General features: G+C 38.3%; 2 protein-coding genes across 7 annotated transcripts; one reads left to right on the forward strand and one right to left on the reverse strand.

Moving 5' to 3' along the window:
- Nucleotides 1–534: 534 nt before the first annotated feature.
- LOC112844088 (uncharacterized) lies at nt 535–3,032 on the reverse strand. Of its 2 annotated transcripts, XM_025903603.1 has the most exons (3): nt 2,805–3,032; nt 1,420–1,779; nt 535–1,181 (listed from the first exon to the last, which is right to left on the reverse strand). In XM_025903603.1, exons 1-3 carry the CDS (start codon nt 2,878–2,880, stop codon nt 931–933), a joined length of 687 nt encoding a protein of 228 aa, XP_025759388.1. In that variant the 5' UTR covers nt 2,881–3,032; the 3' UTR covers nt 535–930. The 2 variants fall into 2 exon arrangements, with proteins under 2 accessions (XP_025759388.1, XP_025759386.1); XM_025903601.1 differs by lacking the exon at nt 2,805–3,032 and having other exon boundaries at nt 1,420–1,928.
- A 2,555-nt stretch (nt 3,033–5,587) lies between these two features.
- LOC112844139 (zinc finger BED domain-containing protein 6-like) lies at nt 5,588–22,401 on the forward strand. Of its 5 annotated transcripts, none has more exons than XR_003216773.1 (5): nt 5,588–5,642; nt 6,196–6,225; nt 6,340–6,428; nt 10,698–10,766; nt 21,029–22,401. XR_003216773.1 is itself a non-coding variant. In XM_025903816.1 (2 exons), the coding sequence occupies exons 1-2, from the start codon at nt 17,232–17,234 to the stop codon at nt 21,033–21,035; spliced, it is 558 nt and encodes a 185-aa protein (XP_025759601.1). In that variant the 5' UTR covers nt 16,986–17,231; the 3' UTR covers nt 21,036–22,401. The 5 variants fall into 5 exon arrangements, 1 of the variants encoding a protein (XP_025759601.1); XR_003216771.1 differs by lacking the exon at nt 5,588–5,642 and adding an exon at nt 5,929–5,967 and having other exon boundaries at nt 6,052–6,225; XR_003216772.1 differs by lacking the exons at nt 5,588–5,642; nt 21,029–22,401 and adding exons at nt 5,929–5,967; nt 11,588–12,579 and having other exon boundaries at nt 6,052–6,225.
- The last annotated feature ends 1,319 nt before the right edge of the window (nt 22,402–23,720 follow it).

Raw genomic sequence — 23,720 nt, forward strand, 5'->3', positions numbered from 1 at the left:
AAGGGCCACATGTCACAAACATGTTTTATGAGGAATAACTCAAATATGAAAATATTACAACTCTTTGTTTTAAAGATTTTGAAGAATAACAACCGAGTTAATAGCAAAATGCATTGATTCTATTTGGGGTCATTTTTGAACCCACTTGTGGAAGAGTGTAGGTACTGGTAGGTTGTGCATCCAAGGGTTAAATTTTATTCCCTGGTCACAGCATCAGCAGATACTTGTTTGTTTTGCACAAGCAGAGACTTAATGTTTGAAAACTGCTGGACTACAAACATGTGGAGTTGCAGATTAAATGTTTTATCAACAGGAAGCTATTTTTGTTGTAGTTTTTGGACAAACTATGAAAAAAAATCTGCCATTTTCATCCTGGTTTCCAGACTCTGTCAACTGTGAAGGAGTATAAGCTGATGCTAACAGGCAGCTGGCATCAATAAGTGTTTGAGAGACGAGCTATTAAAAGGAAAAACAGCTTCCTTTGGACACAGACCCTTACTCAGACATAATACAATCAAATTAAAGATAACAGACTGAGAGAAATGGGTGTATTTTAATCTGTCTATACAACCAAAATGCATACAAACAACGTTACAGAAAGCCTAGTTTAATCATGGTTAAATGTTACTGAATTGCTCTTAGTCTGGCTCATCACCTGGGACCTGTTTGTCATGGGAGACCCTACCAAGAGCTGAACGCTCCAGACAACTCAGCTCCCAGGATCGTCTGAGCTCACAAACCCCTCCACCACGATAAGGTGGCAATTCAAGGAGGGGGACATGCCTTGAATCCAACATGCCAAACACAACTCAGCTAATCACACATGGGCTAGCTTAATGATTGTGGCATGTGTCAGAAAAAGACATGTAAAATAAAATTCCCAGCTTGGGAAAAAAATCACTGATAACAAACAACAGTGAATCAGGACAACTAACTAGTGACAAGTGAGTCAAGAGATGAACTTGATGAGGAGTTAGATTCCTTAAGTTTGTTTGGATGTTTTTCTTTTCTTCTGTAGATAAATATACCACCAGTGATGGCAAAAAAAAGCAGCACAGCAGTAACTGGCAGTCCAGTTACTAGTGCATAAAATCCAGCCTCCTTCCCTCCATCCTCCTTCCCTCCATCCTCCTTCCCTCCATCCTCCTTCCCTCCATCCTCTCTGCCTCCTCCAGGCTGACCTGCAGGTGAGAAACAGGTGTGAGGTGTCAGCTGTCAGGTAGGTGATGAGTGAAGAACAGAACAGAATCCATTTCCTCTTCAAACTGCTGTCAGACATTATCTACTGCACTCTGATCACATCACTCAGACCAGCTGCTTTCTACAAAGTCTCATCAACAACATCTTTAGAAACAAACATCAACAACCAGGAAGCAGCTTCACCTCTGATCACACACACACTCAACTCTACTCACTCACCTGAAGGATCAACAACACTCAGGCTGATGCTGCAGCTGGGGTCACCATCCAGATTAGCTCTCGTTCTGCGGTTTGCTCCTTTCATGACAACACGACACTCGTATGTTCCAGCGTCATTAATCGTCACGTTCTTCAGAATCAGAGACACGTCTCCATCCTTCATCTGTCTGTCCTGCAGATCCACCCGGTTCTTAAAAGATAAAAGCTGGTCATCAGGATATAAGTGACCATCCCGGTACAAAAGGACATATTCTTCCTTCAGGTCAGCTTTCATCCACTCCACAACTAGGATGTTGTTGTTTGGAGCTTGACATTTCAGAGTGACGTTCTCTCCAGGCTTAGCTGTGATGGGGTTTGGGTCTGAAAGAGCAGAGTGGATAAAAAGATTCAAAGTATAACTGTTCACTTCTACAGCATTTCTTCCAGAAATACTGAAATGATCAGTGTTGTGGTCATTATTCAAAAAAGGTAATGTATTACACATTACTTTTCTTATAAGTAATATGTGAGCTTTATTTAAATATTCAGCAGATAAATTAATTTGTTATAGCACTCATTAAATTACTTTATATAAAATGATCTGAAAAGTACTCTTTCATAAGTATGAGTTAACAATATAAATCTTAGGCTACAGTCTCCACACAAATCCTAAAGGGAAAAAAGCATGTTTTTCTTTTTTTTTTTTCTATCTGCTCTTCGTGTAATTGATAACTGCAGAAGAGCCTACATAATGCAAGTAATGACACAACTGTAACTGTAACTTAATTCCTGAATTACGAAACAAACAGATTACATTATTGCCTTAGCCTCCTGAAGAAATTTAGCTGAATTAAAGTTAGGTGTTACTCTAGAACACACACACAGCCGCTTGACATAATGCAGTCTTAGTTCCTGTTTCCTAATCTAAACCTAGCTCTACTTGAAAAATCTTTGCTGCTTGAAGTCATTGCTGCATGTGTTTTAGTTAGGTATTGTGTGTAAAGGGATATTTAAAAAACTCAATTAAAATATCTAATTAAATACATATGTACATAAAGTTCAATTAAATGACTTGCGTATTAAAATGCATACAGAGAATGCTTTTCATGAGAAGTCTCATTTTCCGTTTTTTTTATATGTTAATAAAAGTATGTTTACAGTAAAGTGAAATTTTAATTTGTTTTCAATTTGTGAATATATCATATTTAACAGGTTTTACACAATTTATTCATAAAATATTCAGACCGCAACACTTTATGCAAATGAATTAATCTCCCTTTTCCATTTAGACTTTATAAACCACAAAAACATGTAACACAATAACATGAAGTTACAGATAAAACACTATTCGCAACTTTTAGGATTCCTGATGCTGTGAACATATTGCGAATACACAACCAGCTCACCGTTAGAGGCCGCTGAACGTAGAATCGAGACAGACATCCAAATACACCAAAGTGACAACGATATTAAAGCAGCCATTTGCGCTCCGAGTTGAGTTTTGTTGATTTCACACGAGGTAGAAGCGAAATATATACACACACGGTGCTGCTGAAACAACTTCAGCCAAGCAAACCGAACAGACTTTTTCGCCTGGGCAATAGTATGGGTGTTTCCTCCTTCAACTCATTTTAAAAGCTAACACCACACGGTACAACCCACAAACAGTGACGCTTCTTCCTGTTTAAACAGTCTGACTGCATAAAACTGAACAGTGGAAGGGCGTGTGTTGATGTTGTTTTTCATGAGATAAACTTAACCCAATCTACAACTTAAATAGTCATGAAAATGAAAAAAACATTCAATGCGAGGGTATGTCCCAACTTTGACCGGTAGAGTATATGGTGTCTTTTATTGTCAGTGAAGACAGAATAAATGTAAGCCTTTTTTCCTGCTTTTACTTTTGTCCATGAACAAGAATTTGAAATTTGGCAGTAAAAGATGAAATGTGGCAAATTAAAAGAATAAAAAGAGACATAACTATGGCAGGCGCCTCTGGATTCCTCCAAGCAGAAAATGGCTGCCCTGTGTAGCATGTGCAGGTCTTCTACATCGTCTGCGAATTCTTGTCAAAAATATCATCTTTATGTGACAATCAGGTTTCAAACAAAGAAAAACACAGAAAGTATGTGGCACAACAATTGATCATGGCCACAGAACAAGTCGACTATTGCAAGGCGAACATCGCCCTCTGCTGGTCGTATTAAACTACCTGAGGAGTGACATTAGGTTGATACAGAGCTTCCCAAAGTGTGGTGCCCGCCGCCTGGGGCATGAAAACCGATTTTGCGCAGAGAGCTACTTTTTTAAATATATATTGATAGCAACGGTGAATATTATTACACAGGAAAAAAAAACAAGTTAAATAATCAAACCGTGACGCCTCTGCCTTTCGGAGGGACAGTAACTGTGTGTGTATGTAAGCATGTAAAAACTGCAGATAGTGAGATTAACAGCAACAGCATTTTGTCTCTATCTGCCATTCTGCAATTCGGTGGTGGGGGACACGAACATTTTTCTTGTAAAACAAAGGGGGGCCTAGCAAAAAAAGTCTGGGAACCGCTGGGTTAATATATCAATACATTTAATATGGCTGCACTAAAAAGTTGCAAAATGATAAATATATCTGTTTAATGATAAAACATATTTGGCGGCATTAGAAACAACTAAATGGAAGAAGAATATAAATGTGATTTGACCGTCTTGGATTAACTAACATTAAAACAAGCACCAAAACCTTTTTTTTAGATGACTAAGCACAAAAAAGAGGGTTAGTCAGTATATTTTATATAACACTTTTACCTTGAAATGATGTAAATCATTTATACACACAGACTCAGAGGAAGAGGGCGGGCTTTACTTGGTGTCAGTGAGAGAAATGAAAAAAAGCTGAAATGAGTGAGAAGGACAATGAAGGAAACATCTGTGCTGTGTCTGCTCTGTAAGTAGAATCTCTGTGTTTGTTTGAATTCTTGTACTTTGACTGTCTGCTCTCCTGATAACTGATGATGGAGGAGAAGACATGAAAAACAAATCAGGCTGAATTCAAGTTCAAAACACCACGAGGACCAACTGCAGGTCTAAAGAGAAATTTTGCATATGTTAACCAGGAAACAAGCAAGAGAAGTTCAACATGTTGCGTTACATGTACTAACATAAAAGGCTCAAAAAGAGGACAGAGCAGCTGTCCTAGCAAATATACTTCAATGATGCAAATTTATGTCTAATTTTGGATTTAGGAAATTATTGAAAACCAATATGGTTTATACCTGATGTTTTCAGCCCCCATCAAGACTAGTGCCATTTTTAATCAGACTAAATTGGCAACAGTGTAGTATGGAGAGTTCACAATCATATTTTTCTATTGTATGTATTTCCATTCTCTCCTAATACAACGCTCACATGTATAGCAAGAGCTACTTATGCAAATAATCTTTTTTTTTTTTTACACTGACAACAAGGCTGTAAGTTCCAAGAAAATCTGCATGTCAACAAATTATGGACACCCTTATTTTTATTAGCATAATTTATGTTTACCTTTGAAGATCCCAGAGATTGAAATTCAGTTTAAAGTTTGGTGTATGCAAGATCAACACAAGTCTTTCTGTATGTGCACCTAAGTTTGTAGGGTTTTTTTTGTTGTTGTTGTTTGTTTGTTATAATAACTAAACTAACCCAAATGTAATTTCTCATCAGTTTTGCTCTCGTTTGCTTGCTGCAAAACAGGCCGAGGTCAGTACACTTAATTTCTATGCTTCTGAACATCTCATTCACACAAAAATGTTTAGAATTTTATAATATGGACTTTATTTACCTCAAAAGTTGAGAAATACAGCCAAGACAGCTAAAGCAACCTGAGTGAATGAAAGAAATTGAGTAGCTTTATAACTCATATCGTTTACACTTTTTCAAGAATTACATAAGGTTACTCTTCTGAAAATAATAAAATAATCATTCATTTTCCATTGCAACCCTCACAGCTCGTCTGACTGTGAGTCCCAGCAGCTCTCAGTTCTTTAAAGGAGACTTTGTGTCTCTGAGCTGTGAGGAGGACGACAGCTCTGCTGGATGGACTCTGAGGAGAAACACAAGCAAACAACAGAGGACTCCGTGTGGAGATGGGTGGGGAAAACCAGCTGGTTCTTCCTGTAACATCAGTAACACATTTCAAGTGGACAGTGGGGTTTACTGGTGTGAGTCCAGAGAGGGTCCCATCAGTAACATGGTTAACCTGACAGTCACTGGTAAGCTGAGTGTGTGGAGTTAGTGTTGATGAAGCTGTGTGTAAATGGATGAAATGCTGTAGTTTGTCTCTGTGTTGAGGTGGATCAGTGATCCTGCAGAGTCCTGTCCTCCCTGTGATGGAGGGAGATGACGTCACTCTGCTCTGTAAAACAAAGACCACTCCCTCCAACCTCCCAGCTGCTTTCTATAAAGATGGTGTCTTCATTGGGAAAGAGCCTACAGGTCACATGACCATCCAGCATGTTTCCAGGTCTGATGAAGGCCTCTACAAGTGTGACATCAGCGGTCATGGAGAGTCTCCATCCAGCTGGATCACTGTCACAGGTGACACACTCACCTGTCTGTGTTTCTGCAGGTTTCAACATTCACAGTGTGATGAGAACTTAATGACTGTGTTTGCTTTTTTAGAGAAACACACCACCACACCTCGGCCTACAATCAGACTTCCACCTACATCCACACCTCCTCCATCACTGTCCTACACTGCTCTCTCTGTGTTGTCATTTCTTAAATCAATCTGTGGGTTCTTACTGGTGTTTGTGGTTCTGTTAGGGAGACCATGTGTTCACAGGAAACTTGAAGGTGAGACTCAGACTTTCTATTTCATGGTAAATTATTTTGATGTGATATTCACTAATATTTTTCTCAGAGTATGAAAGAGTAAATTCTTTCGCTGTTCATTCTGGCTCATTTCAGCTGATGGGGGAGAAGTTGGAGATAATGACATCACATACAGTGAGAGAAAATCTCAAATCATCGGGAACAGCCAATCAGAGGAAGCAGAGGTAGTGTTTAATATGCTGTGTCTAGCCTTCATGTTGATATTAAAAGGGCTGCCACGATTAGTCGACTAGTCACGATTACGTCGACTATCAAAATCGTCGACGACTGATTTAATAGCCAACGCATCGTTTGAAGCTTTGTAAGATCACAAAAGACGCAGGAATAAGTAGTAGTATTTAAGAGTGTAATAACAGACTGAAACAGAAGATGGCAGCACTGCATGTACAAGGATGCCAGCTGCCGTTAAACCCCGAAGAACAAGAAGCTGTGTCCCAGAATTCATAGCGCGGCCCTGCTCAGTTTCCAACAATGGCGGCAGCTAGTTAGTTTTAATGTTACTCTTATTATTCTTTCTGGGTTACAAAATAAACGTTTAACATATTTTCAGGCGAGAATGTAACTGTGTAAACCTCAAATATCTGCTCAGTTTATCAAGACACCACATATTTTCAAAAGCGCCCTGACTTTTTCGGAGACGTCTGTTACCCACCAGCTCGATAGCGAGTCGGTGTGCTAGGCTCACTAGAGCCCGTGAGAACACCGGACTCCCGGCAAATCATTTTCACACCCACCGCCTTCTTTCGCTACTCAGGTTAAACGTGATATATAAGTCACTTAGATAACTTAAAAATGTTATTGTTTGGCCTTTTTTTTTGTATTTTATTTGTTCCTGAGTAAATCGGTTTGGCTGAGATTAAAGTTATAGTTTTTACACAGCTGAATAAAGTCAAGCAGACAACTGATTATCAGAAGTGTGAGATGCTCGAGAATATACTCCGGTGTCCCGTTATATTGTAGATAGCAAGGGGCAGACGTCTGAGTTTATTAAACTCAACCAAAACAATCTGCAAATTTCATTAAAATTTTATGAACTTTCATCTTGTCTTCATTTTTAGTTAGCACATACCTTAAACACTTAAAGCTGTAAGCTAATGATAGTTATATAAGAGCAGATGCATGCTGGTGCAATAAGCCGTACGTTTTACGTCCAATGGATGCATGATCTGATTAGTCGACTAATCGCAAAAATAATCGGTGACTAGTCGACTATCAAAATAATCGTTTGTGGCAGCCCTAATTGAAAGAAAAGATAAAACTGGTTACATGAACTCATTGTGAACTCACTGAGCCTAAACTAATGTGTTAAACACAATAAAAATACCTTACATATTCCGTGCACAATATGTATTGTCCACATTCACGTTTGTTAATGATTGAGGAAAACCTCTTTGAGCTGGTTTAGCTTCAGCCCAAAAAGCTACTTTTTATAAGACTTTTAATTTTAAAAAAATTAAACTCATTATTACTATGACTCCCAAAAAATCTAATTCTACATGTAAATTAATCAAATTTATAGAGCCAGTGAGCAAAATAAACAACAAGTAACAAGTTGCAATTTTATCAACGCGTTATTATAAAATTGCACACACACACACAGAACATCATATTTCCTGTTGCCTCCTGTTTATTTTTTATTATTTCCACTGTGAAGTTTTTTATGTTTGTACATCTTTGATTTCTTCCTCTACATTTTAAAGTGACGTCGGTTATTTGTTGTAGTTTTTACCTCTTAGCCTGAAATGTTTGGAGTATTGTGTCACACAACTTTATGAATACAAAATTCGAGAGGTCCATATAAAAAAAAATTCATACAAGACCTTCACCTTAAATTCAGAGGTCAAGTTCTCTGAAAATCTTTTTAATGCAAAAACTCAATAAGGGTCATGTAAGATTCCTAATCGTATGGTAAATGGTAAATGGCCTGTATTTGTATAGCGCTTTACTAGTCCCTAAGGACCCCAAAGCGCTTTACACAACCAGTCATCCACCCATTCACACACACATTCACACACTGGTGATGGCAAGCTACTTTGTAGCCACAGCCACCCTGGGACGCAATGATAGAGGCGTCCCATAGAACCTATGCCATAGCTGTATTTTTGTCAGGGAGGATATCATATACGCTTCTCATACTAATAGATTAGCTGTATCTACTGATAATCTGTTATCAGCTGTAGGCCAGCGGTCCCCAAACCCCGTGCCACGGACCAAGTCATTTGGTAACGGGTTGTGTCAGTTGAGTCTTTGGTGTGAAATTTATGGTTTTCAGGGTTTTTATCGTTTTTTACCGTGTTGTAGTTGTGTGTGTTATTTTGAAAATAATGTTTACGCATTACCATAGCAACCAGAGAGCATAAAGGGGTAGAAAGGAGGATGTTACGCTCAATGTTGTTGGCGCATTTCAGGAGGATGCTTCTAATAAAGTTAAACAGAGGCTGTGAAGTGGGACGGTGTAGCCTTCAGCTTTGCGTCACCAGTTGTCTCACCAGTTGCCGCGCTATGATTTCTGAGATATGGTAGGCCACGAAGGATACACCTGACCCATCCTTCAAATCAGGGGAAATGAAGGACGCATTTGTCGACCCAATTTGGAGCAGTCTTCGAATTGGGACAGCCTTCGTCGTCTGGCTGTGACGTAATTGGCCTTCAAATGTGGCCTCTGAGGGATGCTGCTCCTGAATGGGGACATAGCACCGGGGAGAACACACACAAAGACAGGGAGAACATGCAAACTCCCCACAGAAAGACCCCAGCCTCCTGGTGGAATCTAACTCAGGACTTTCTTGCAGTGAGGCAACAGTGCTAATTACCGACACGTTTGTTAGCTTAATTATATATTATAATGATAGACCAGTGTTCTGGGAACACATCCTACCTCACAAACCATCCTACCCCTTGTTTCTGTGCATATGTGCGGATGTGCAGAACACAAAAATGCAAGTTGCTAGCATCCGGCTCCGATTTAACACTACTCCGTTTTCATATTCAGAGGTATTAGCATTTTATTGACGTGGGCACTTGATTTTTTAAGCCACTGTGAATGTTAATTACCTGTACAGTGAAAACGCTATCTGCTTTTTACACAAAATTATCAAATTTGCAGCTTCGGTTAAGTTAAGTAGGATGGTTTGTCAGAACACCAGCTGTAGTTGTGGACGAGTGTTTAGTTGTCTGTCTCTTTGTTAGTCCTGTGATGGACTGGTAACCTGTCTGCTGTGTATCTCTGCTGGAACAGATTTCAGACTTTTTGCTTCCATTAGATGGATCAGTGATTCAGAAAATGGATGATTTCTTTCAATTATACATTTTTCCAGAACTTATTTAAACACTAGAATTGAACTCACTGTAGGTGTTCTGAGTTTGTAGGTGACCGTTAATGAATGCTGCTCTTTGCATGTGTTTTTCAGCCTGTGGTTAGTCTGTTAACAGAAACCAAGAGCTCTGTGGTCGTCATGTTTCCCCTGTCAGATAAAAATACTTCAGCTCCTCAGGTTGTACTGCAGGACTGTTAATGTCACAGGTTTCTATGTCACTGGTATGATTGTAATAATTTTGTAGTTTGCATGATATCCTGGTCCAGTAACTCTGTGAGGACCCCTGATTAATGGGTAGTTCTTTGTTCCACACGCACAAACATTATATTTGTATTTATGAGTAAATCTGTTTTATGCTTGTGATATACTAGCTCTGTATTTGAGATCTGACAGGTGGGGTGCAAGTTACCTGGCAGGAAATTCATGCGGAACTAATGTTTAACATTGGAATCCCTTTTACAATGGAACAAAGACTTTATTTTAATATTATTAAATATTACATTTAAATTACTTTAATAATATGCGCTGAAAAACTGCAGCCACGTGTGTAACTCGACAGCCACAATGAAGAAGAAGTGTACTGAAAAGTGCAAACATGTGGTCGGGTCTGTATTGCTAGGACTAAGACTAAGACTAGGACTGAACTTTATTTTTCCATGTTTGACAATATCTAAAAAAAACGTTGCGGCTTTTCTGTCATTGTTTGTTTAGATGGGGGCGTGAAAAAATGTCTTCCTACCATTTGGGGAATGATGTAAACGGTTTCAAAACCACTGGCCTAGCTGGAAAAGATTGAGTTTATGATAGGCCACAGTATCTCACATAGAGTTGTTATGCTTGTGATCAGGATGTATTTATGCAAGACGGATGTCATAAAGACGTCATAAAATGTGTTTTCTTCTCATGTAAAAAATAAATAAATAAATAAGCGTACAAATATATCTAGTGGGTTTTTTCCCCAAAAAAAGAGGTGATCAAATTTTTAGGAATTTTTTCATTGTTCTACATCAGAATAGTAATAACTTTGATTTATTTACTCATATCCTGCTCAATAGTATCACTTCTATAATTTCTAGTATTTGCAGTGATGTCCTCTCTGTGTGTTTTATTGTGCAGAGAGTGATCCCGTTCCTGTCCACTCAGCCCTGAGAACTGAAGACATCAGTTATGGACAAACACACTCTGGTACAGCTGATTTTTAGTCACTGAAAACAGAATAACTCTTTTTTATTATTATTATTTTCCACATTCAGTAAACAGTAAATTAAAGTCTTGGAATAAATCATCAACAGCTCAGCGAGAGGAAAACTAAACTAGAAATGCATCTTTTTTTTAAATTTTTTTTAATAAATGTTATTTTCAGTCACAGCAGCATGTTAATAACAGAACTTTGAACATACAGTAGTTTGCTGTTCAGTATTTACAATACCCCGAAAGATAACAGAAATAGAGAAGGGAAACAAACAAACAAACCAAAGAAACCCCTACAAAACAAAAACAAACAAACAACAACAAACAAATATAAAAATAAAATGTATAAGGGACATTCAGTGTACAGTTAACTATGATAGTGATATAGAGATATGGTATCCGGTCATGATAAGGTGGTCATTTTAAATGTTTCCATGTACATCAGGAATGGCTGCCATGCCTTAAGAAATTTGGTGGTTGAACCTGCCAGTGTATATCTCATCTTTTCTAAATGCAAAAACCTCATGAGCTCTGCAAGCCACTGTTCACGTGTGGGAGGAGCTTCCTGCCTTCATCTTAAAAGTATAAGGCGCCTTGCGATAAGTGAAGCAAAGGCAATAGAATTCGAATAGTATTTTGGCAAAGTGATGTTTTGGGGTATCACCCCAAAGATAGCCGTTAGAGCAGAAGGATCATATTTAACGTTATATATCTCTGAAAGAGTGTTAAATATAGACACCCAATAGTTGAAGATTGGGGCATGTCCAAAAGGTATGAAGGAGTGAACCTGTTTCTGCTTTACATCTGTTACACAGAGGGTCAGCTCCTGGATAGAACTTGGCTAACTTTTCCTTGGAGATATGTAATTGGTGTAGGACCTTGAATTGGAGGAGCCCATGCCTGGCACATATCGAAGAAGAGTGTACCCTATGGAGAAAAGATTGCCAGAGTTCATCTGTTATAGTCATCCCAAGATCTTTCTCCCACTCGCTCCTCTCTTATGAATGTTTATATTAATAATTTTATCCAAAGAAGTTTCCTCAGGTAGTTCCGGAAATGAAGGAAATCGACTCTTTACAAAGTGGCGAATGCGTAAATAGTGGAAAAAATGTTGCCAAGGAACATTAAACTCTTTCAGGAGCTGTGTGAATAAAGCAAATGTTCCATCTACAAAAAGGTATTTCTAAGTCCATTACTTTCCCATATTTTAAAGGCAGAATCCATCATGGAGGGTGGGAACATATGATTTGAGCAGATAGGTGCTTTGATTGACATTAAGTGTAACCCAAACCTTTCCCTACATTGCACCCAGATTCTGAGCGAGTCATACAACAAAGGGTTATGTTTATAGGTGTATAGTTCTAATGGGAGAGCTGAACTCAACAAACCTGATAGACACGTTTTGCCACAATTGGATGAGTCAATTTGGAGCCAAGTAGGAGTCTCTGTAGTAAAATTACTATCCAATACAGCACATTTCATATATTTGCTGCCCAATAATAAGACTGAAAGTTTGGCAAGGCTAATCCACCCATGGGCCTAGTTCTCTGCATGAAATCTTTACGAATATGTGGACTTTTGCCATTCCAAATAAAAGCAGAGCTATGCTTATTCAGTGTTATAAAATACTTATTGGGTAAGTAGCATGGAATACATTGAAATAAATAAAGGAACTTGGGTAGTATGTTCATTTTGACAGAATTGATGAGGCCAATTAACCCTTTAAAACCGGTCCGAGCGGGCACGCTCCGTTTTGCGTAACTATTTTTAAATCCCTGTAGCACTGCGACCACGTAAGCTAGCGCAATATTTTTTTTTTTTGCATATGAAACCAGAGTTGTTGTACTTACATCTCATGCCATCAGCTTGTCCTAGGTCACGGTTTCCTTCCACATATAACTTTGCAAAAACTGCATAAAAAACGCTTGCAGCAACAAAAACATAATATTCCAGAAACACGCTTTGCCAATCCGATCAGCTGTTCGTAACACTTCCTATGTTGGAATAGACGTCAGCGCGAACTATCGCATGTCCGCCATTACCTGCCCGAAACCGGAAGTGACGTCATTTTGCGGAAATGTAGTTTTTTTTACCATCAGGGCCTCATGAGCCTGTACTGGTGTTTTTAAAAGTTATGTTTGACTTTATGACTTTCTGTGTTGTTTCTGGGATGCTTAGGACTTATATTGCACTGTTGGAAAAAGTTTATTTTGATGCATATGCTGCTTTTTTGCAAATTTGCACTATAATATTTATTTTCGTTTTTCCTGCAGTATATAAAAATTGGTGTATTTCAAAAATAAAACAATGAAGACACTCAAAATAAATTTCCTATGGTAGGAAACTATTTTGTGCAACTGTTTTGTATTTACAGTTTTGAGGGATAAGCCTCTTAAATTTCTCTAACTAGAAATATATGTTAAAAAAAACAAAAACGATTTTCAATTTTGTTTGAGTTTATTGCACTTTTTTGCAATTTGTGTAATTACTATGCACTTAATGCATACATATTATTAAAATGTGGGCTATAATGGTTGCATTGATATATAGCAACTTGAAATGCTCCCAGAAATGGCACTACAGCATGTAAAAATATAATACAAGCTCTGGCAGATATGGTAGGTCTTAAAGGGTTAATGACAGTGGTAAATTGTTCCATCTCTGAAGCTCTGTCTCAGTATTCTTAAGCAGCGGGACAAAGTTTTTTTCATAAAGACCTTTGTATGAGTGGGTAACCTTAAACCCCAGATAGGTCACATAGCCTGATTTAACTTTAAATTGAAAACGTGAAAATGAAATCTTCCTGGCTATAGAGTTGACACAGAGAAGTTCACTTTTATGCAGGTTCAACTTGTAACCTGAAATATTACCAAAACATTCAAAAATGGCAACTGTAGAAGCCTCTATAAAAGTTTTGTTCTGATCAATGATTTTTTGAATGATCTGAAAGGCAAGTTTAAAGTGATAGCACTATCAGAAACGTGGATAGATGAGGAAAGGGGCTGGGACTTTCACATTGATGGGTATGAATTATATCATATAAATAGATCTAATAAGAAGGCAGGAGGTGTGGCACTTTTTGTTGATAGTGATTTGAAATGTAAACAGGTTGAATATATGTCTGTGACTATTGATGATTTAATGGAGTGTGTGACAGTAGAAATAGAAATGGAAAGAAAGAGTAATATAATTGTTACTTGTATGTATAGGAGGCCTGGGACACTGATAGAAACATTCACAGATGTAGTAGAAGATTTATTGAGCAAGGTAAAGGGAAATAAGACATTCTGTATTTGCGGTGATTATAATATTGATTTTTTAAAAATGTCCAATCATAAGGCATCATCAGATTTTTTTGAGTTATTATTTGGAAGAGGGTTCTACCCTCTGATTACTAAACCTAGTAGAATAACTGAAAAGTCAGCTACTTCAATTGATCACATTTTCATTAATTGCTTGGAAAGCAACATTATAAGTGGTCTTGTTATAAATGACATAAGCGATCATTTACCTGTTTTTGTTACTTTAGATTATAAAATGACACGAAAGGAGGAAGCGTGTGTGGACAGATATATAAGAATTAGAAATGATGATGCAATAAATATGTTCAGGCAAGATCTTATGAAAGAAGATTGGAATGGGGTTTATGTAAATGACGTCAATGCTGCATACGAGGCATTCTTAAACATTTATTTCGTTTTGTATGAAAATCACTGTCCACTGGTATTATATAAGCAAAAGAAAAAGAAAACTACTGGTAAACCATGGATAACAAAAGGACTGGAAAATGCATGTAAAAAGAAAAATAAATTGTATAGAGATTATATAAAACTTAGAACAAAGCCTGCTGAAATGAAATATAAAGTTTATAAAAATAAGTTAGTATTAATTATCAGAAAGGCTAAGAAAGAGTATTATAATAAATTATTTTACAAAAACAAAAATAATGTTAAGGGTATGTGGAATATCTTAAAAAACGTATTGGGTAATAAATATACATCTTTAAATTTACCTACTTACTTTAATATGAAAAATAAGGTAGTAAGTGATATGAATGAAGTGGTAAACGAATTTAATTCTTTTTTTGTAAATATTGGGCCTAACCTGGCAAACTTAATTAGAAAACAGGATGATTCAGAATGGAATGACGAATGGAAAGGAGACAGCAGAGTGGTACAGTCTATGTTTTTAGGGGAAATCACTGAAAAAGAAATCATAGCTATTGTAGCAAATTCTAAAAACAAGACATCCACTGACTGTGATGGGTTAGACATGGTCATTGTAAAAAAGACCTTGGATTGTATAATCAAACCTCTCTGTTATATTTTTAATCTCTCATTTTACACGGGTGTATTTCCTGACCGAATGAAAGTGGCAAAAGTTATCCCTCTTTACAAATCAGGAGACAGACATAGTTTTAATAATTATAGACCAGTATCATTGCTATCACAGTTTTCTAAAGTGCTTGAAAAACTCTTTGCACAAAGATTTGATAGATTCATTGAAAAACATCAACTGTTAAGTGAAAGTCAGTACGGATTTCGTCAGAACAGATCAACAGCAATAGCATTAATGAATACTATTGAAGACATTTCATCAGCAACACACAATAATAAATATACTATAGGGGTATTCATTGATTTAAAAAAAGCTTTTGACACTCTGCAACACTCCATCTTGATTTCAAAGTTAAGTACTTATGGTGTGAAAGGAATAGTATTGAACTGGTTAAGCAGTTATTTAGATAATAGGTTTCAGTATGTGCAGTGTTTAGGCAACTCATCTGATAGAATGAAAATAGAATGTGGGGTGCCTCAATGTTCTGTTTTAGGACCAAAACTTTTTAATTTATATATAAACGACATTTGTGATGTATCAAAAATGTTACATTTTGTTTTGTTTGCAGACGATACAAATTTTTATTGTTCCGGAGAAAATTTGAGAGAATTGGCTAAAATTATGGTTATTGAAATGAAAAAAATGAAAAAATGGTTTGATGTAAATAAGTTATCACTGAATTTGGAAAAAACTAAGTTTATGATATTCGGAAACCGAGCAAAGGAGGAAGAGATAGTATTATCTATAGAGGGAGTATCAATTGAAAGAGTGACAGAATTGCGTTTTCTGGGTGTAATAGTGGATGACAAGTTAACATGGAAACCTCATATTGAATATGTTAAAAAAAAGTTGGTTAAAAGTATTTATATCCTGGGTAATGTAAGATATATATTAGATTACAAGACAATGAAAATATTATATTTTTCATTGTTTCTACCCTATCTGAGTTATTGTGTGGAAGTATGGGGGAATACATATGTGACTAATATGAAACCATTATATTTATTACAGAAGAGAGCGCTTCGAGTCATGCATAATGTTAAATATAGAGAACACACTAATAGTTTGTTTATAAAATCGAAGTTATTAAAACTAGAAGATATAGTGAAATTACAGACATTAATTATTATGTTTAGGGCAAAAAATAAAACACTACCTCTTAAGTTACAAAGTTTATTTGTATTGTGTTCAGAAAATGGGGACGGCAGAAGGAAGTTTTACTTTAAGCATCGGTTTGCTCGAACCACACAAAGGCAAATGTGTCCAACAGTTATAGGCATAAGAAACTGGAATTCTCTCGATGATCATCTTAAGTGTTGTACAAATGTTTTTCAATTTAAAATCTGCTATAAGAATAAAATACTAAATCAATATGAAGAAGTTGAAAATAACAGAGTTTAATTGTAGAAAAATTATCCTTTTAGTTTGATATTTAGTGGTATTGCTCATTGTCGAGTATATTGTTCTGTTTGGTTTGTTTTGTTTTGTTATGTGCAGAATATTGTGAGAGTGTAATTTTGGTTGTATACTTGTATTGTCACAGACAGGGGGCAGGTGTCAATAAGAATTTATTCTTCTTCCTGCTCCTTTTCATGCATGGAAACAGTGTTACATTAATTGAAAGGAAGGTTGTGTATGGGAAATGAATTACTGCTGTACCATGTGTGAAACAAAAAAATTAAATGAAAATGAAAGAGAGCAAAAAGGCTCTGACATATACAGCAGGAGATCGTCAGCATATAAGGATATTTTGTGCTCCTGGTCACCTCTGAACAGTGATTCCCAAAGTGTGGGGCCCGCCCCCTAGGGGGGGCGCAGCGCTATTGCAGGGGGGGCGCGGCATGAAAAGGGGGGAGAACAAGACGCTAGCACGGGGCGCCCACACAAACGCAAAGCAGGAGATGAAGCGTAGCCTCCATGTTCTGGAGCCCAGATATGATGTCCCAAGCCGCCACTACATGACTGACACGGAGCTGCCTAAACTACACGAGTCCGTGAAAAAACATATCAACAGCCTACTGCAAGCCTCCTCTGTGTTTAGTTTCACCATGGATATTTGGACAAGCAGTGTTAGCCCCGTGTTGCTAATTAGCCTAACCTCCCAGTGGATAGACCAGTTTCATGCCGCAACGAGCCATATTACATGCCAAACAATTCCGCGGCTCGCACACCAGCCAGGCTATAGCGCATGTGTTTGAGGAAATGCTCCAGACATTGGGTATACATAAAACATCAGTACATGTTGTGCTTCGTGACAATGCCAAAAACATGATTAAAGCCATGAATGACGCAGGGCTCCCAAGTCTGCCGTGTGTCGCGCACACGCTCCAACTGGCTGTTCACGAGGGCTTATTAGCACAGAGGAGCAGAGCTGATGCTATAGCAGTGGGGCGGAAAATAGTTGGGCATTTTAAACATTCCGCCTTAGCCTACTCCCGCCTCGAGGACATTCAGGGACAGCTCAACCAGCCAATAAAGAGACTGCAGCAGGACGTACAGATGCGCTGGAACAACACGTATTACATGCTCCAGTCCCTCATAGAGCAAAAGCGAGTGCTGGGGGTGTATGTGTCCGAGCATGAACTCCCTGACTATCTCACCGCTCACCAATGGGGTCTTATGGAGACGACTGTTGCCATCCTCGCCCCCTTTGAGGAACTAAAACTAAAAAGGTGAGCAGCTACGACACACTAGCCTCTGATGTCATCCCAGCTGTGACTGTGCTAGTGAGACTTCTAAACAGAGAAACAGACGAACAAATTTAAAATTAAATTTTGTTTTTTTTTATAATTATTTTTTCTGTAATATGTTGCATACAACATGCTTCAATCATACAATTATGTTTTTATTAAGTACTCGGTATCGGTATCGGCGAGTACTGAAATGCAAGTACTTGTACTCGTACTCGTTTTCAAAAAAGTGGTATCGGTGCATCCCTAGTGTGTTTCTTGAAGAAACGCTACATGTACTTTAAGATAAAGAAGATGAGAGAGTACCTTATTTCGTTTCACTGGGTGGTTCAATCCCTTCACATTCCAGCTATTAAAGTTAAAATGGCAGCCATTACTCACAGCAGTTGAAGTGTCATCAACAGAAGTCATTACCATATAAGTACATGATGAAAAAGGCGAGTCCAAACGCAAATACTAATTCTATCATGGGTGTACACTGAAATGTTGTTGTTAACAACAATATGAGCAAATAATATACAACAAAAAAGAAAAAAAAACAAAAGAAAAAAAATAGATAAATCCCTCCCACCCACCTCCCCGTGTTCAGTGTTGTCCCCAAACGACAAACACCAATTTCCCAAAGCTCCGCTGCTTCTATTAAGAGTCCCATTCACCTTATTCATAACCACAGCCCTACATAAGCAGAAGCATCTGAACTATGAATCACACATGTAGTCCAAAATATATTCAAGTTAGAAAGTCACAAAGTCCTACATAATAAAGTAAAATAATTAAGAGAAGGAAAGAGAAAAACTCTCACGTCAAATTTAACTGTAACCGAAAAACGGACCTGTTTCACTTCTCATCAAAGCTGACCCCGGAGTTCCTTTTAAGTGACAAGTACTGGAATATAGTTAACCTCCCAGGAAACAAGGGCAAACTCACCAACATCTGAGATTTGTATGAAAGTCCCGGTGGTTCTTATGAAATGTCATTCGGGAGATGACTCAAACTTGGTGTCAATGAAATCTTTCACTGCTTTAGGAGAGTCGAATACCTGTGTTTCTCCATTAAATGAGATCTGAAGCCGGGCAGGATAAAGAAGACCGTAGTGAACTCCGTCTGTTTTCCGTAGTTGTCCCTTTACCTCGCTGAAAGCACACCGGCGTCTGGCCAGGTCGGCGCTATAGTCAGGAAAGATGAAGATCCGCTTCCCTTAAAACTCCAGCTGGCCTTTCGGTCTGGCTAAGCGCTGTATCCGCTCCTTCTCCTGGTAGTAATAGATGCGGACAATGAACGGCCGCGGTCGCCCTCCCTCCGTGGGCAGCGGAACCGCTGCCCGGTGAGCTCTGTCCAGGACCGGAGCCTGCTCCAAACCGCCGGGACCACACAGTTCAACGTGCAACAGATCAGCAACAAATTTAGTGGGATTCCCTTGTTCGGCTCCCTCAGGCACTCCTAATATACGCAAGTTACATCGTCTTCCCCGATTCTCCAAGTCGTCCGTTTTCAGGAGTAACTTCTTGAATTGGTTACTCAGATCTGCGAAACATGTCTCCATGTCTCTTCTAGCCGCTTATCCAGATTATTCAGGCCTTCTTCGTGTTCGCCCAACTTCTCAGTACATTCGTCAAGAGTGGTTTGAATGGGCGAAATGGCTAGTTTAATTTTGTCCCATAGGTTGTCATTTTCCTCTTGAATCACTTCTTTGACAAATGTCGCGGAAAGCTAGCAGTGTCACCGGATCAACAGTAGTTTTGCTAGCGGTCTCTGAGCAGCTAGCCTGTGCTCCTTTAGCAAACTGCTTAGGAGGTATTTCACTTCGAGATAAGCCAAAAAGACGGAAAGAACAACCGCTAAAACAATGCTGACTTTCTTAATAGAGCTTAAGGAATCTCTGAATTGGGCCACAATAGGTGAACCATAAAGTAATTTAACAGATAAATTGGACCTCGTGGTTTGTGTGTCTACTCCATAACACGCCCCCGCCCTACTGGACTCAGAAATGCACCTTTAAAGAAATGAACAAGATGATCCCTTAAAATGGCATACCATTGCTTTTATGTTATGAATTATAATTGTTATATACTACTGTAATGATTTACTGTCATAAATAATTTAGCAATCAGATGTCTTGTTTACTGTGTAGGACAAAAACAAAAGAGGTTAATTTTTTTAAATTTTTTACATTTGTTTCATCATAGTTTTTATTAAAATGAGCTCAGATAATAAGAAACACCAATTCCCTCAAATGCCTCGAAACGTTTGACTGGTACTCTGTAAGATCTGAATTAAAAATGTTACATAGGGCAAGTATAGGTTTAGCAAAACGTGTCCCAAAAATGAAAGTAAAAGTAGAGCTTATGACTCATATCTGATTTTACCTGACTTTATTGCATTACTGATCCTGGTATTCATGAGGGGCACATTTTCCGCCACAGTCTTGAGTCTGTCCACCCTTTAGGATACAATACAACTACTCATAGAACTGGGGTTACATCCAGTAACTACTAATTTTATAGAAGAACTTCATTTTTACAGAACAGTTTCTCTAAGCTGTTTGTCCACACAGACACTTTTTAACCTCCTGATGTGAAGTGACATCATAACAACTCTGATTGGTGGTCCACGTATCCTCTGCATAGATGAGGCTCTCATCTATTTAATGTGATGCAGTGTTTGCCTCTTCTTTAATGGAAGTGAGCTTCCAGAAATTATTCAGTTATTCTTCTTGGGCTCTGCAGCTTTTTATAAATAGACCAATATTTTAAATAATACAGCAAAATGTGACAGATCTGACAGACTCAGTAGATCAAATTGTAAAAATGACTTTTATTAAGATAAAATCACATCAGCAGCATCCCCCATCTGTAAAGTGTAAACATCTTGTAAAATGTGTGGAAATAGGGAGATGTGTCCATACTCAGCAGTTAATTTTAATGAGTTTATTTCGTATTTTGTAGTTAAAATTCTTTTGTATGGCCATGTGGACTGTTAATCGGTTAAACCTTAAACTGAACTCACATAAATGAAGCTTTATCTGGAGTTTGTTTCTTTTGTAACCAGTTTAATGTTTCAGAGAGACGATGCCTCTGCCTCACTGTCTGAACACTCAACAACAAATTTAAATTTATTGCCATGTCCTTTAAATCCTCTCCCCATTCTGTCAGTTTACTTTACATAAACATAAAAGAGTTTTAGAGCTGCTTGTTCTTCTCATGTTGAACTGTGTGTGTTTGTGTTCAGGCTTTAAACCAGAGCCAGACATCATCTACTCTTCACTGAAGTAGCCCACCACTGACGTCCAACCACTGACATCCAGCTGCTGGTCTCTAACTGGTCCACACAGCCCTTGTAATCACTCTCAGTGGTTGTATAAGTTTGTCTGTATATAGTATAACTAAAAGTAACTAAAATGTAAATGCAATGAATTGTTTTAATTGTCCTCAGTAAATTTTGCTTTTTGGTACATTTCATTTCTAAGCGTGGCACCATTCTGTTGCTTCTATGCAGCAGTGACCTGCTTCCTCTGCAGCATCAGTAAACTTTGCGCCCACATGTCGTTCCTGTTGTGTACTTCTGTGGGTTTTAGAAAGAGTGCTGATGGAAAATTTGAGCTGTGTTTCTAACTGATACACACCTCTATTCAGAGCAGATAACAAAGAAAAGACAAACAGCTAAACCTCAACCACAGACTAAAAACAGCAGGAACATCACTGAATGGCTGAAAAGATTCAGAACACAATGTGTGTGTGTGTGTGTGTGTGCGTGCGCTTGCAAGCTTTGTGTTGAAAAATGCTCCTCTAACGACCATCTCAAGGCAAAATCATGGTCTGGTGCTGCCACCTACTGACACTGAAGTGCAACAGCAAGCCCTCCAGCACTGTCAAGGTGACAGAGTCCAAAATGCACAGACCTGACAAGTTTGGGGATGCATGCTCAGAGTGCTGTGATGGCTTCAAGGTAAAAATAAAGAAATAAATACATCTGTGTCCTTCAAAGTTTTCAGACACTGAATGCTGTATTTAAATTAAAAAAAAGTGTTATTTCCTGTGTTTTAATGAATCAAATAACATATTTCCTTCACTGTCCTATTGCCCTTGAACCTTTACTTCATGCATGTCACTGAGACTTGGCTTAACACTGGTGAGTCCAGTATTTCATCCGAACTTTTACCAGCGGGTTGTTCCTTTTTAACACAACAAGGACATTGGGGAGAGGAAGGGATACAGCAGTTGATTTTTTAAAAGGATTTTAAATGTAAACTGTGCTCTTTGAAGCCTTCATCTTTCAGCTTTGAGCTCACGTGTTTTGAAGTCAATTGCTCCAACTCAGTACTCTTTGCTCTTATTTATTGTCCCGCTAAATACAATGAGATTTTCATAAATTACTTTTCAGAATTTCTAGCTGGGATTATGCTCAACTGCAATCACGTTCTTATTGTGGGAGATTTTAATATCCATGTCTGCTGTCCTGACAAAGTAGGAGGAGCTTTACTGACTCTTGTCACACAGTCTACCTGTGTCTAATGTGGAAGTATCAGAAGCTGTCTTTTCTGACAATATGGTTGTATTATTTGATGCTGTTATGGAAAATCTTGAATAAAACTGCATCCACCAGCGTGTCTTTTGAAGGTTTATTTAAAAAAGAAAAGGAAAACACTGCAGTGGACAAAATGTTCAAATCAAACCAAACAATTTTCTGAGGAATGACACCACCCTGAACCATTTTATACCTTCCCAGAACACTCTCAAACAAAGAACATTCCACAGCACATCATATATCTCTATAACTTCAGTCCAGCTCATCCCTGCCCCTCTCCCACTCTAAGAAAAGTTACAACCACCCGTCATCTCCCGAGGTAGAGGATGTCTGGAGATCTTCAAGTCTACAATGCACACTCTGTGAGGTGTAAAAAACCCGAGGCCCACTTGTGATAATATTCCACATGCATGTATACAGTTGGTGTCAGGAGTGATCTTGCTATACTAAAGTGAGAAAGTGATGTTACTATTACCAATGTGATGTGATTAAAATATGTGTTTAATACATAAAATAAATATATTATGGTCAGATTTGGTCTGCTCTCCCCTGATGGTCACTTCTCACCGCCATCAGCTGCTTCACTTCTTGCCTACGAACTGCAGCGATTGTGAGGTGGAGACTGCAGCTACTGAGAGTCCACTACTGCTGAACCTTTGGATGGCCGACAAAACTGATCTTCCGATGCTTTCAGCTAAATCGCTGGCCGTGCTGGTAGGCAAGAAGTGAAGCCGCTTATGGAGTTGAGAAGTGACCATCAGGGGAGAGCTGACACAATCTGACCACTACCGGCACACTTTTGCACTGGAGGTTTTCGTAAAGCTTTTATTTTGGTATTTCCGTTGATCCGTACAATAAATTTGCATGTTAGCTAAATATTTAGTTTCCTGTAATATTTAGATTCAACATTTAGATTTAAATATAATATTTAGATTTAACTTTTAGATTTAGATTTAAATTTAATCTCAAAACTGGATTATAGATGGCAGACAGTTGGTGTCGTAAACCACCACCTCTGTTCAAAGATTGTCGATCACAGTGGACATAAATGGCTTCTTTTACTCCTCTTTCAAACCATCTGTCCTCTCTGTCAGAGGACAGATTTCCAAAGGACAAACAGGAGCACAAGAGACCCCCCCAAAAAAGTGGCACTAGAAACCAAAGCATAGAGTCTGTTAAACAAAAGTCCAGGGGACCGACTCAGGGGTCAAAAGCATCTGAGACCATAATTCAACAGTACAGGGAGTTACCCCGCACAAATGTCCATGATTCAAAGGTTCAGGAGGCTGACCCGGAGGCTGACAGCACAGAACTCCAAAATCCAGAAGTTCAAGGGGCCAGCCATGCGGAAGGCAGTGGCAGAGAGGAAATAGTTCTAGAGGTCAACCGCACGGAA

This window comes from Oreochromis niloticus, linkage group LG3 (assembly GCF_001858045.2).
Source record: "Oreochromis niloticus isolate F11D_XX linkage group LG3, O_niloticus_UMD_NMBU, whole genome shotgun sequence".
Lineage (NCBI taxonomy): Eukaryota > Metazoa > Chordata > Actinopteri > Cichliformes > Cichlidae > Oreochromis > Oreochromis niloticus.

Excerpts from the sequence above, each read along its gene's own strand:
- LOC112844088 (XM_025903601.1), bottom strand. The coding sequence starts at position 1,903 with ATGTGTAATACATTACCTTTTTTGAATAATGACCACAACACTGATCAT. Across the intron at positions 1,182-1,419 it reads GAGTGTTGTTGATCCTTCAG|GTCAGCCTGGAGGAGGCAGA; the intron begins GTGAGTGAGTAG and ends TCTCACCTGCAG.
- LOC112844139 (XM_025903816.1), top strand. The coding sequence starts at position 17,232 with ATGCCGCAACGAGCCATATTACATGCCAAACAATTCCGCGGCTCGCAC.